Source organism: Miscanthus floridulus, unplaced genomic scaffold (genome assembly GCF_019320115.1).
Source record: "Miscanthus floridulus cultivar M001 unplaced genomic scaffold, ASM1932011v1 fs_719_1_2, whole genome shotgun sequence".
NCBI classification, from domain to species: Eukaryota; Viridiplantae; Streptophyta; class Magnoliopsida; order Poales; family Poaceae; genus Miscanthus; species Miscanthus floridulus.
In genome coordinates, this window is record NW_027097158.1 from 23,744 (window position 1) to 38,214 (window position 14,471).

General features: G+C 45.3%; 2 protein-coding genes across 2 annotated transcripts; one reads left to right on the forward strand and one right to left on the reverse strand.

The window, feature by feature from the left end:
* Positions 1 to 1,361: 1,361 nt before the first annotated feature.
* Positions 1,362 to 8,268, forward strand: LOC136532813 (uncharacterized). Its single transcript, XM_066525398.1, has 5 exons — positions 1,362 to 1,720; positions 3,781 to 4,113; positions 6,573 to 6,622; positions 6,745 to 6,797; positions 7,664 to 8,268. Exons 1-5 carry the CDS (start codon positions 1,437 to 1,439, stop codon positions 8,033 to 8,035), a joined length of 1,092 nt encoding a protein of 363 aa, XP_066381495.1. The 5' UTR covers positions 1,362 to 1,436; the 3' UTR covers positions 8,036 to 8,268.
* A 1,934-nt stretch (positions 8,269 to 10,202) lies between these two features.
* Positions 10,203 to 13,702, reverse strand: LOC136532812 (uncharacterized). Its single transcript, XM_066525397.1, has 5 exons — positions 12,563 to 13,702; positions 11,429 to 11,486; positions 11,248 to 11,331; positions 10,918 to 11,059; positions 10,203 to 10,824 (listed from the first exon to the last, which is right to left on the reverse strand). The coding sequence occupies exons 1-5, from the start codon at positions 13,089 to 13,091 to the stop codon at positions 10,429 to 10,431; spliced, it is 1,209 nt and encodes a 402-aa protein (XP_066381494.1). The 5' UTR covers positions 13,092 to 13,702; the 3' UTR covers positions 10,203 to 10,428.
* Positions 13,703 to 14,471: the final 769 nt, after the last annotated feature.

Below are 14,471 nucleotides of genomic sequence, written 5' to 3' on the forward strand. Positions count from 1 at the left end.
ACTTTCAAGCTTACCACATAGAGCACAGAATTCACCCCACTGCCAATTATTTTTTCCCTTCTCTTCTGCGGCTGATTGGATCTTATCATGCAATGTTTGCCATAGGAAAAATATTTACCTCCAAGGGCATTTTGCATTTCCAAATTTCCTGTGCATTGTAGCTTGAAACATTCCTCAGAGTCAAGTATCTATACATAGATTGACCCTGTTTGTATACTGTCTGCACTTTGCTTGAACCCACTCGACCCTTGTTTCCATCCGTAGCTAATAATATGGCACTTAGTTCAACATATTAAGTAGTTCCCACTATCTAAAGATTTATTTTGGACAAAATGTCTCCAGAACCCAATCTCTCATCCCCTCCTTGTAAAAGTGAACTAGTTTTGTGAATTTATCCCTCCAAGTTGAGAAGACAAAGGAGAGCTTCCGCCTAGAACCACTACCCACATCGCCCCAAATTTTACTGTCCGTCCAATCTTTCATCGGATGGCCACGATTGCCTAAAGCAGATTTCGCCGGGAGCGGATTCTGAGCTTTCTTCTTGTAAATCCTTATAAATATGCAATTTTCATATGGAAGCATCGATCTAGACCGTTAGGCGTTCCATCATACGGCACAGGAAAAATCTAGCGTGGTCCCTCGGAGCCCTCGAGGCTGCCGACCGGGCCCGACTCCACTCAGTGGCGGCCCAGTGGGTAGTTCAGATAGGCCTAGGACTACCCTGAAATCTGGGCCAGCAAAAGTTTACTACTTCATAGCCCATAAAAAATTGGGCCCAAACAGGCAACATCGTCTGCGGTCCGCCCAGGCAGCAACCAGCCACTCCCGCGCGAGACGTGAGTCCACGATTGCGAGTCCGCGACTCCATACTGGCGACCGCCGCCCCCGCCCCCCGGCCAAGCCCCCAGGTCGAGCGGCGCCAAGATCCCCCGTCGGCCACCGCCCACCGGCTGCTCGCCCCCTGCCGCCGGCTGCCCACCTCGCCAAGCGGCAGCCCCGACGCAACGCCGCCCCGCGGCCCTGCGTGGCCGTGCTCCGCCAGTCCGGCGGCGGCGGGCGCGCCAAGGAGCTGGTCGGGATAGCTGGCGGGCGCCCAGTGTCCCAGTTCGCCGTGTGCTCTGGCCCCTCTCTAGCCTACTCCGGTCCCTGGTGAGTTGTCAGGTGAGTTTATGACGAAACTAAAGATTTGTATTGTTCATGGCAGAGACGGAGCCACCACTAGGGCGAGCTAGGGCGGCCGCCCTAGGTCCCCTGGCTCAGGGGCGGCCCAGCAGGTAGTGCAGGTAGTCCAGGACTACCCTAAAATTTAGTCCAAATATTTTTTAAGTAGTCTGTGCAGCCCATGAGAATCTGGCCCATTCCTCGTCTCTCCCACTCTGCGGCCAGCGCGAGCGCAAGCGCAAGCGAGGCAGCCTGCCGCCCTTCCCTCCCGACGCATGCGCGAGCACGACCGAGGCAGCGAGGCTTCCCGACGCCTGGCCGCCGGCGCCTCACCGGCTCACCCCACCGGCCTCCCCCGCCTGGGCACCTTGCCAGCGGTCGCCCGACGCCAGCTGCCAGCCCCATCCCGCCGGGGCAGCAGCGCGCGGCCAGCTAGCGCGCAACCTGCGCCTCGTCTCTCCCAGAACGGCCCGCGGCCAGCAGGTGGCCGGGCCGGCCGACGCAGGCACGCAGCGGGCCAGCGGCCGCCCGGCCACGTCCCCTGGTGGCCTCTGCTCTGGTGAGTTTCTCCACTTCTTTCTCCCAAATCCCATTCTTTTATGCAGTTAAGCCTTAGGGTTTGGATATTGGAGATTGGACCGTAAAGGCTTAGGAATTGTGGATCTATCATCTGTGAGCCTAGAATTAAATGAAATTTGTTGTCATTTTTCAGGAAGTTGAGACATGAAGAAATCAAATATTGCATTTCTTTTTCAGAAGCATATTGCTTCTATTGTTATTTGTTTGGTAAAGATCGCCGTTTTAGTTTTATTTGGATTCATAAGTACCACTGGATTGAATATAGCGTAGAAAAGGATGCAACATATTGCTTCTATTGTTATTTGTTTGGTAAAGAAAGTGGAAAATTTATTACGAATGGCTGGTATAATTGGAAAATGAGAACTAAATCACTGGGCAAACATGAGTCTTCAACTTTACACAAGTTTGCTCAAGAGAAATACAGCTTTTTTGTGAAAAATGGTACAAAAATTGGATTATAATCTTATGTGTGATCTATTTGTGCAAGTTTCGAACCTATTTATGTAAGTTTTGAACCTTTTAAATGTATTATCGCAATTTTGTTAATTTATAGCCATTTTATCGAACTTTTTCTTTGACTTTTATCGTTCGTCACATGGAATTTTTTGACTAGGACTACCCTGGTCTCAAATCCTGGGTCCGCCACTGCCCTGGCTGGGCACCCGATCCCCACCCTTGGAGTTGCGAGTGGCGAGGACGAGGAGGCGAGGACAACGCCGTTGCCGGCCGCGGTGAAGACGACTGACAAGCCGCTTGCACGCAACAAGCCAGCAAGGCCCCGAGCCAGCCTCATCCGTGTCGTGGGCCTTGGTTGGACTGGGCCGCGGCTGTCTCTGGCTTAGCAGCCGCCAGTCTAGACCAGGCGCAGATAGGGCGACTGGGCGATCGCGCAACTCCTGTCTACCCGCTCGTCGCTCGACTACGCTGAGCCGCACTCCAGGCTCCGCTCGCCGCCTGCCCGCCTCGCCTCGCCTCTTCCGGCCGCCCCCCTCCCCGCTCACCGCCTCGCTCTCGCCACCTCCGCACCGGCCGGCGGATCACGCACCAGCCCGCCTCCCGCCGGCCGCTGGGCGCTCCCAGGCGGCCAGGGCTCAGCGCCACATCCGCTGGGCCGCTAGCCAGCCCCCACGCGGCCACACCGCCAGGCCACAGCGCCCAGCCACCGGCCGGCCACCAGGACCCAGCGGGCCCTGCCCCTGCTGGCTGCTGGTTGCAGGCCTGCAGCTCCACACTACAGGCTGCTGCAGGGTTTTCGGATTTTGGATTGAGGGATTTTGGAATTTTGGTCATTTGGTGATTGATGGGAGAGCAGATGAAGCCGTTGTGGGTTATGGAGGAGATGAAGCTGCAGTCTGCAGATTAGGTAGACATCTTCAATTCCACTATGCAAGAAGCGCTATAACAAACTAGTATTGTCAAATTTGTGCTTAATTATTTGATTTGATTACTTATAGTCAAAATTTTATAATACAAGTTCGCCCTAGGTCATTTCTCGGGCTGGATTCGCCACTGGTTAATGGGTTGGTGAGAGTTAGTACATGGAGCTTATCTGTTAGCAGGTCCGGTGCGCCGGTTGAAAAGAACTGAGGAAAAACAATTGATCTATCTCTCTCGTAGCCTAAACTCCTCTCCTCTTCTCCTCCCAACCTATCCCCAAAATCATCTCTATTTTATCTCAGATTATTGTCAGATCCTTCCAGGGTCTTGTCGTGAGTGCTTGTGTTTACTTCTGAACTTGATTTGGACATTGGAGAATATAGAATGGAGATTGGACTGTAAATTGGCCAATTGGGCTTAGGGAGTGTGGATTTGTGAGCCTAGAATCGATTGAAATTTGTTGTTTTTTCCATGAAATTGAGGCATGAATAAATCAAATATTGCATTTTTTTAGAAGTATGATGCAAAAAATAGCATTACTTCTGAAATTGAGCCTAGGTTTGGTTAATTTATAGTCATGTATACTGAACTTTTTTTTTAGATTTTACCGTATTGCATTAAATAATTTTGGCAATAAGCATGAGACAATTTTTTTTTGACTAGGACTACCCTGGTTTCGAATCCTGGGTCTGCCACTGACTCCACTACACGGTTCGACCCGATGCTTCCGGCGCTGCGGCCTCGCCACCAGCTCCTGGTGGCATCCCTCCGCCGCCTCCTCTGCACCCCCTCCTCCTCTGGTACTGGCGAGAGTGATCTCCCCGTTGACGCAGCAGCGATGGCCGCGGCCACAACGAAGGCCCAGGAGGAGGCGGCAGCGCGGGCTCGGGCACAGGCGTACAAGCAAGTCCAAAACTTCGATTGGAGTAGTGGCGCCGACTGGAAGACCGCCGCTAACATCCTCTTCACGGTCCCCCCCAAGCGCAAGGAGTTCGGGTGAGTATCAATAGACGACCATCTTCATCTCGTAAGGTTTATGGGTTTTATAGTGTCGGTAGCAATTACATCTCGAGGCGAGGTTAGATGGAATGGGAGTAGGATAGGGGCAACGAGATGAGATGGAAGTTGACTAGTCTCATTTTGCTGGAAATGTTTTAGCTTGTTTTGCTTTTGCTTCATGATACAAGTTACAATCCTGACAGTTATAGCATTGGCTGAGGAGTTGTCACAAGTATGTCATTTAGTTTTGCACGTACTATGAGGTTATTTAGGAATCTCTTTTGAATAGCCTTCTAGAAGCAGTTTCCACCACTCCAAATTAGCTAGAAATGAGTAAAAATGCATGTATAGATTTGTTAGGGAACTTGTTAGCCCTTTTTTATTTCTGATGTGCAAAATAGCCCAGAAAACCTCTGCAAAACTGAATTGTCCCCAAAGAGAGGTAACTCCCAATTTATGGAAAATCCAGTCAGGAATAATATCCTCCAGAGACCTAGGGTTTGCATCCAAGTTACTCTTCTTTGATGCAAGACTACTGGAATGTTGTGAAGCAATGAAACATATGTGATTTACAGTTACAAGCTTGCCACATAGAGCACAGAATTCACCCCACTGCCAGTTATTTTTTCCCTTCTCTTCTGCAGCTGATTGGATCTTATCATGCAACGCTTGCCATAGGAAAATATTTACCTCCAAGGGCATTTTGCAGTTCCAAATTTTCTGTGCATTGTAGCTTGAAACATTCCTCACAGTCAAGTATCTATACATAGATGGGCCCCTGTTTGTATACTGTCTGCACTTTGCTTGAACCCATTCAACCCTTGTTTCCATCCGCAGCTAATAATATGGTACTTAGTTCAACATATTAAGTAGTTCCCACTGTCTGAAGATTTATTTTGGACAAAATGTCTCCAGAACCCAATCTCTCATTCCCCCTCCTTGTAAAAGCGAATTAGTTTTGTGAATTGATCCCTGCAAGTAGAGAAGACAAAGGAGAATAAGGTTGTAATAGAGAGATCATGTGTCCAAATATCAGTCAAAGATCTTGTCTACCTGCTATTGTGAACAATATATGATACCCCATTTTCAAACAAGATATGGGATACAGCCCCACCGAGAAATGGGCCCTCCATAAGGATCAGTGTCTAAAATGAGCCCCGATTTGGCATGTATTTGTTCCTCAGCAACTGATACCCTGCTCACTGTCCCTCCATAAGATTAGCTTGCAATGCATAACAGATGTTGGGCGTCCGATGGACTTTTGCCAGTAGGGGTTTGCCTCACCCTGCTCACTGCCCCCTATGTGGCCAGGAGAACAAGACAATCCAACACATCCTTTGTGTCTGTGTATTTGCAAGACAAGTGTGGTTCCTCCTCTTCTGTTTATATGGACTATCTGATTTATCACCATGCCCTGATGAAAAAAATCTTATGTGAATGGTGGTTGAGAATACTTGGTTTGGCCCTGGCAACATCAAGGGTGGCCTAAATTCATTGATCACTTTGGCTGCTTGGCCTTGTGGAAGCATTGTGATGATGCTGTCTTTAATGGAGTTGCTCCCAGTCCTAGTGTACAACTTGTGCCTAGCGGGTGCCTGGGATCTGGCTCACCTAGAGGTTATTGCTAGATAGGAGGCTGGCAGTTCTGTTTGGTTGGGTCCTTTTAGTTCATCAAAGGCACAAATGTGATTTTTCTGTATGAGGGGTGTGGCAAACTCAGTGCTAGCGCAGCGGTAGGACCTCTAGTCGGTAGGTTGCTGGTCAGGGTTTGAGCCCTGGCTTGCACGAAGAAAAGGCCCCTTGCTGTGTAACTGTCTTGAGATATACACGTTCTGCAGGCGTGTCCTGGGCAGCTAGCTTTCAGGGCTTTTCTCAACCCTGCAGTTCGAGGAAATTTCTACCTTAACTATAATGCCTCGTGGGAGGTCTTTCCCCCTATAGGGTCGAGTTTTTTTTTTCCCTGGTACGAGGGGTGTGGAGGTGTGAGTCTTGGGTGCATTGTATTCTCTGATTTATTCTTCTCAATGCAATGATATCAACTCTCTTGCGTATTAGAGAAAAAAGGCACCTGATACCATGGGTGTTGAAAATTACTTTCAATTCTCCAGATCCATTTAATGAGAAGACATTCATTCAGAACCTTCTATTTAGCATACCTAAGGCTAGCATCTCACTCATGGTATTTAAATTGTCACTTGCTCCTCTCCAAAGAAGCCTTGATCCCACTTGTTTCCAGTTTCTGTTGATTATTCTCTTTGGGATGTATGCATTAGTTATCTACCGTGATACATTGATACTTCTATCAAAGATGTCTGAAACTTAGATCACCATTCCAAACTAAGTACCACTCAATCTGTAGAATTTGCGTGGATTGTAGGTCTTGGAGTTGATTTCCATTAAGAAACAAATTCCAGTGACAAGCTTCACCGGTTTCTGTCTTTCTCGTTCCATTTCAGGCTTGATTTCCACCTTGTGCAGCTCTTCTTTGCCTGCATGCCCTCGCTAGGTTTGTTTCATGAGAAAAGTCTATTCCTTTCTGATGCTTGGCCGTGCTTTGGAAAGCCAACTGTGAATCTTGGTTCTTCCTTTTGAGAATCTTATGTTGTGTTCTTTTGTTTTGTTGTGCAGCTGTCTATTTAGTGGCCCAATATGCACGGAGGGAGATCAAAAGGATGGAGGGGGTGATATACTGTGACCTCTTATGAACAATTTTTAATGGAATAAATTATCTATTTTGGAACAAATATGATATTTGACAACAAAGGGCTGAACTGTGAATTACTTAAAGCATGTTCAGCTGTACTTACCAAAATATGGTGGTGCGAATTGTTTCCATAGACCAAATGCTACTTAACTGATGCATTTATCTGCAACCACAGTAATTGAAACTGAAAGAGGTTATTTGTTTGATAATAATGCTAATTTAATTGAGTTTAACCATTGTCATTCACTTGAAAAGCATACTTGAGTTGGTTATGTCTGTTGTGTCTGTTTGGATAGAGCTGTCATGGAGTCTATCCTATATGCATCAACCATGCTGCTAATGAGGACAGTTAAATGGTTAGTTGATGCATTTTAGACTGTTTGCATTTGCATCTTATATTTACTTGGGAGAACCTGCAACCATATATTCTATATTGGATTTCTCTTTCACTGTGGTATAATTGTATAAATGCAGGATGACGTTGTTGTTTTGCAGTTTTTCCCTTGCTCGACCAATTATGGATCATCTCCCTGTAGAATGCCATATTTTCTTGTTTCTCAAAATGTACTCAATGACGATCTTAAAATTCTTGATAAACCAAACTTTACTTTTCATGTTTGCTTTTGAGTTCCAGTGGCTTTGCAACCAAATTGCTCTAATTATCAAAGATAATGGTCTATTATTACTTTGTACCCACAGCAAGTTCAAATGAAGTATCCAATTTTCAGATGTGCCAATGCCCAAACATAAAAAGTACATCCACTAAGAAAGAAGTTTCTTATGATAATATAGAAGGCATGTCCACTAAACGTAACTTTACTGAAAGTTGATGTCATATTTCAGGAAGCAGAAGAGAGAAGGAAAAAAGATGAGGAACTTGAGAAACAAAAACAGCTTGAGGAAGAATCTGCCAAGGAGGATGCTGATTCAAAGCTTTCGAAGGTATTAGACAGGCTAGATACACTAGAGGTTGTCGTTAAGGAAATTGTGGATGACAAAAGGAAACTCTCTTCCCCTGATTTACCGACCAAAGAGGAGGTTGCGAAGAAGGATAAAGCATCTCCTGGCGAGGCTTCTGATTCGAAAAACGATAGTCAGCCAGTGACAGTCAAGAGTAAGGACATCAGCTGTGCTGCAAATGCTCCAGCAAATACTGCAAAACCAAACATTAAGGGGATTTGTGATAAGGCACTTCCAGTTGAGTCCGAGAGTTGATAAATCGTTCTATTTTCTTTTTGTGTTTCTTAGGGCCATTACTGTTCTTGGCTGGGATTCGTTTGAGGTTTTCCCCCACTTTCAACACAAGATGGGTGTTTAGCTATGGCTGTGTTTAGTTGTAGGAATTTGGATTTTGGGGCTACTGTAGCATGTTCGTTTTTATTTGGCAAATAGTGTTCAAACATGGACTAATTAGGCTTAAAACGTTCGTCTCGCAATTTTCCATCAAACTGTGCAATTAGTTTTTCTTTTCGTCTACATTTAATGCTCCATGCACGGGCCGTAAACATTCGATGTGACAGGTACTGTAGCAATTTTTTTGGAAGTTGGGGTGGAACTAAACAAGGGCTATGTAGTCTTGTCCTCAATGCTAAGTGAATGAATAGATGTAATTTCCACTTTGGAGTTTCCACACCTGTGATATGATGGGTCTTAGAAAAAAAATATAGCGAGCTAACGTTTTGTACTACCTAGCACCTTTGATAGTTGAGGCTGTGATTTTGGATAATGAATACGACAAATCTTTCTGCTTACTAGGCTAGGGTATTGTGTGGTAAACGCACTTGTCTGGTTTGTGCAACTCGTGACATCAGAGGCTCCATATCAGACTAAAGAAAATACGTCTCATTTCACTGTATTCTTGCATTGTGTGTGTGTGGTGGGGTGTGTGTGTGTGTGTTGGGGGGGGGGGGGGGGGGGGGGGGGGGGACGCTTTTCCATGAGAAAGCAAATATTCATCCTCTTTCTTTCTCTTCCAAATTTGTAAGATGAATCGGCAAAGGTTATAAGTGAGTATTTCTTACCGGGACAATGTCCAAAGGTTGGGTGCATTCCGCTGTATCCCTGTGTTGTGTCAAATCCTGTCATGTCATTAGATTTGAATAATACTTAAATCTGCCTCCAATAAATCAACTTCTAGGCTAAAGTCAAACTTTCTAAGTTTAATCAAATTTATATAAAAGAACACTAAGTTTGACACTTTTATAATGCGCCCTAAGAATTGGAAGTCCATATCGGGAACTATTGGAAGTGTTTCTTTTGCCCACGCCAAAAGCTATTTTTCACGTATTTTAAGGAGCTTTTGAACTAAGATGTTTATAAATTATAATACATTATACTTATATTGTTATCTCCTAGGGGGTGTTTGAAACAGCTCCACCTCTGAAAAAATGAATCTGGATCTGGGATTCACCATTGAGCAGCTCCATCAGTGAATCTAGGATTCACCATGGATCTACCAGGGAAGTGTTTGGCTAACCACAGCTCCAGATCCATAAAATCGAGGTTTTGGTTGGAATGGCCTGCTGGGGTTGTCTGATATAGTTTTTTTTTTTTTATACAGGACACATGTTTTGTTCATATTTGTTAATTTTTTAACACAAATAAAATATCTTGACACAAATATTCAAGAGCACTCAACGTTAACCCACAAGATAGATAATTAATTAATACATGTCCATGACAACATCTCAACAATATTACGATTTTCCAATCATAAAAATAACTAAAGATTAAATGAAGACTAGTATTAGTCATGAGCATGCTATTGCAAACTGAAATACAACAGTGTTATAATAGTAATTCGTGTTGCCTCGATCTGTCTGCCTTGACATTGGCAGGATAACTACACATCATACAAACGACAGCACAGAGCAATGTACAAGCTGAACTGACAGTTTTCACTGTAGACCACTTGTGATCTATGTTCCAGAATTTTTTTTGAAAAGCAAACCTATGCTCCAGAGTCCAGAATCTCAGCTTGTGACCTAGTATGTTCTATATCTATTAAAAAAACTGATCCAGAGTCCAGAATCTCAGCTTGTTTACTTCTGAATTATGCAGAAGTGAATCTTTCTTGTTTTAAAAATGAATAAATAGCATAGATCTTTGGCATGAAGCAGATCGACCTCCGAGCCTTGTGAGAGTGAGACTGTTGTCCTCACTCACAAGAAGGCATCCGGTAGTCATGCATAACTGACTCCATGGTTAGGTTCCTGAGCCCCCAAGAAATTAATCCCATAGCAGTAATCTCTGGTCACCTGCTTAAATGAGCCCTGCAGCAAGCAGCCGCAGGGAATCCAGTTATGATGAATGCCACCTCAAATCATAATATGCCAAGGAAATCTTTCTGATAAACAGCAGTGATCAGGAGAAAACTGCTGGATGATTGACAGCAATAATTTCACAGTTTCTGGATCAGTAAGAAAAAGGTCATCATCCTTAGCTTCCCTAACCATTCAATTTACAATAGAGTAAGCATTAGCAACAGAAATGATTTTTACAAAAGCATTTTGATTCCTGACCTCAATTCAAGGATAACCTAACACACTGTCTACATAGAGATAACACAAGTTCAGCAGCCACATTGCTATACCAATTTCCACATGGTGCTACGAAACGATAAGAGCATCAATCGTCCTTGGCGTCTCTGGGTTTGTGGTAATCTCTTCACAATAAATCTTCGTTGCCATCTCATCTTTTTTCGGATCTGCCTTCATGTTTACCCTGTCAATGTCACTCGTGCAAAGAGTTGGAATGGCATTGCATTGTTCGAACCGGAAGCAACTGACCAGGTGATCATTTGTTAGACCTGCAGCCTGCATGAAGGAATATATGACCGTTGGGCCCACACCTCGGAATCCCCTTCTCATCATGTCTTTGCTGATTATATCTGCCTTCGGGCTCTTGACAGGAACTTGTCTTGGATATCGGAACTTGCTCACTATAGGCTTGTGGTTCAGAAAACCCCAGCAGTACCGATCAAAGGATCCAAATTCATCAACAATCTGCATCAGTTTGCACAAACTTATAGTTCCAGGCAAAAAACCACAGCAACGGAAGTACCAAATTTGGCGGTATATCAAGCAGGCACTACCAACCTTTAGTATCTGGCGAGCATTCTCAAGGACAGCTCGGAGCTTTTGCTCTGACAAAAGAGAATGGGCAGTGCTTCCAGGTGCCACAAGCTTCTTCTCATTTATTTTAGAGACAGCAGCAGGGTCGAACTCCATGAAAATTTCCCTGGAAGATTCAGCATGGATCTTACAAAATAAACCATGCACAGTAATTTTATTTAGGGCCCCTTTGGAACACAAGAATCATGTAGGAACTTCACAGGATTCAGTTTATTTTCACAGGAAAAACACAGAAAACATGAAACAATCCCTCATTCCAAAGGGGCCTTATTTTCAATATTGCAAGACCTATACCTGAAAAGTTGCCTCCTCTTAAGAATTGCAGGCCATGTAAGCTCAGCCAATGCACCAGATAGTACAAGTAGCTCAAACAATCTCCTGTAGAACGACCATGGTCAAATATCCTTGGGCGGTCTGATTCCTATTCACAGAGATAAATAGCAAAGATGAATTTTGCAATTTTCAGTTTGCATACCTGTCATTGTGCACGGGAACCCCCCACTCCTCATCATGGAAAGTGACATAGCAAGCATCTGGTCAGTAGAAAACATGATAAATCAGCTTTGTTCGTAAAAATGCGTAGCTTAAGAAACACTTCATCAGTAAGGCCTAGAAAAAAGGCACAGAATAACCATAGCATGTGATGCTGTCAAATAAAGCTGTACCTCAAGCTTTGGGTGTTTGGTTTTATTGGCAGTATAGATGGAGCTATTAAAACTACTAGTGTGTTATTTTCAGGTTGTAATGTAACCATTCCTTTTACCGAATTTATGGTTTCAAGCAATTACAGTGGGTTGCTGCAGCAGGAATGCAGGATCAAAATCAAAGGGCACATGGTACATAATAGCATAGATTGATCTAACGGGCTGGTATTTAGTTGATGAGTCAAAACTATATATTATAGCTAATTACATATGTAACTCTGTGGAAGTGTCAATGACAAGGCAATCCTTCAGATGAAATTGCATATCTAATGTTAATTATATATGCAACTATAGTCAATTACAGATGTTATGTGAAATTGCAAGAGATTAACCAATCCATTGAATGAAGGAAATAAAAGCAAAAGGGAAACAAAAAAAAGGAGAATATGCACTTTACACTTTATAGGCAACCTAAAGGAGGAATGCTAACTTTATCTAATGTAGGCAGAATTACCATCTCAAATGGTTCCAATATCCAACCCCATGACAAACAAGAACAGCTAGAGTTTAACAAGCTATTAACGCAGTAGACGATATATCATCATTCCGGTTAGCAACTCAGTAGCATGCTGCTCTTGAGGAAAGGCTAGAAGGGAATATATTCTTAATTACCCTGTGGGTTTCGCATAGCTTTACTACATGTCTACATCATATGAACAAGTGTGATAAAAAGTGCCTGGTTAAGGATGCTAGAATGTATAAGTTATAATGAATTGCTGACACATGAATGGACTGATTAGCCAATAATTCGAACAGGCATAAATTACGACTCTAAAATATAGTCAGTAACCAAAACATCAAGAAACAAGAATTGTATTCTTCTTCTGAAGAAAAGAAAGAAGAATAATTTTTACAGCAAACTAAGATTTTGACAAAGAACAAGTTCCAGAACAGAAGAAGCTCACCAGTGGTTGGAGTCGCCCACGCGCACCTCCTCTTCCCTTCCACAACCTCTGGTGTCACCGGAACAACAAACTCCACCACGACGAGCTTGCTCTCTGCCGCCTTACCCACAGCCTTGCCTTGCTTCGACGCAGCCGTCGGCCCCGACTCCGCGGAGGTATCCGAGGAGCAAGACGACGCGCTGAGCGGCAAGCTCGGATGCAGGAGCTGCGCGTCGCTCCTCCTCGACGGCGGCCCAGGCGGTGTGCGCCGTGGCGACGGCACAGGGGACGCACCCTTGGGCGCGCCACTTCCGCCCCCGCCGACTGCATTCCTCTTTGCACCCTCCTCCGCCTTGGTCGTGGCGGCCACACACTTCTCTGGCGTCCCCGCCGCCGCCGGCTCCGCCGCCTTCCTCAGGGGCTTCGGCGACGGTTTCCGGGCGTTAGCCGGGCCCGACCTGGCCTTGTTGCCCCCCGGCACCAGCACCGGCCTCGCCTCTGCCTCCGGAACCGCGATGTTCAGGGACCGGACCCTCGGCGCCCCGGCCATGGAAGCCACTACAGCCTAACCCCGGAAGTTTTTACCGCCCAAAAATTCAAATTTTACCGGGTTTTCCACTCGGCTCACCTCAAGAACCGAGCAAAGAATTCCAAACGCCCGTAGAAAAATACCCGCCTCGTCGAGCTAAAACCCCCGTCCATGAACTTAAGATTCCCCTTCGCCGAGACAAGCACGCAACCTAGAACTCCTCGAAATCCGGACTCTTTTACCTCCCTATAAAAACCTCCAAAAAATTCAAATTGAAGCGAGTTGCGGGCCAAGAACCCTAACCCCAGCCGCGCTTAGGCCCGGCATTGCACGGACGAGTGCAGGAACGCGATAAACACCACGAAACGGCCCCGGCGTGCGGCCGGCGCTCAAAGGAGATTAGAACCTCCCGGAGCCGTACAACGCCGGGGGGAAAGTGAAATCCGGGGAAGCTGAGGGGATTTGGAAGCCCTAGGCGGCGGAGGGGCGGGGCAGGGCGGGGAGGGGAGAGGCGCAGGGGGGACTGCAGCTGCTGCAGCAACTGTTCCGAGGACGAGGGAGGAGTGGAATCCAAGGAGAGAGGAGGGGGGCGAAGCGGTTGGCAGAGACTGGGAGAGGTTGAGGGGGACGCTGCACTAGCTCGCTAGCGGCTAGCGGGGACACTGGGCTTTTCTGTTTATTGTACACCAGTTTCTAGGGTCTGTTTAGTTCGCGAAAATAAAAATTTTTAATATCACCTTGGATGTTTTGGGAATATGAAAAAGGGTTTTTAGATATTAATAAAAAAAATAATTACATAGCTTGTCTGAAAACTGCGAGACGAATTTATTAAGCCTAATTAATCCATCATTGGCGTATGTTAGTTACTGTAGCACTTATGGCTAATCATGGACTAATTAGTCTTAAAACATTCGTCTCACGATCTCTAACTAAACTGTGTATTTAGTTTTTTCGTCTATATTTAATACTCTATGTATATGTCGCAAGATTCGATGTAATAATTTAGGGTGAAAATTTTTGGAAACCGGCTTTATTTTCGGGACGAGATGTGTTGCGAAAGTTTTTTACTTTTGTGGGGAGAAGAGTTTGGTCTATATGTGCCCTGGACCACTGCACAAGGGCCCGGTAGCTTCTTACTGTCTGATGGTGTACTTTTCCAACATGGCCCACCTGTTTTATACATTTGTCAAAATACTGTGTAACAGCTGGCTGATTTGTGTTCGGGAGGCCATAAACGATCGTGGATTATTTACTGCTGGTTGATTTGCTGTGAGAGAAAAACACTGTTGTTGGCTGGAAATTTACGATCGTGCTGTTGATTTCTTGGTGGTTATACACGAGAGAAATGGTTTCCCACATGTACCATGCACCATCGCCAGTTTTTTTTTTGGCATGTATCGA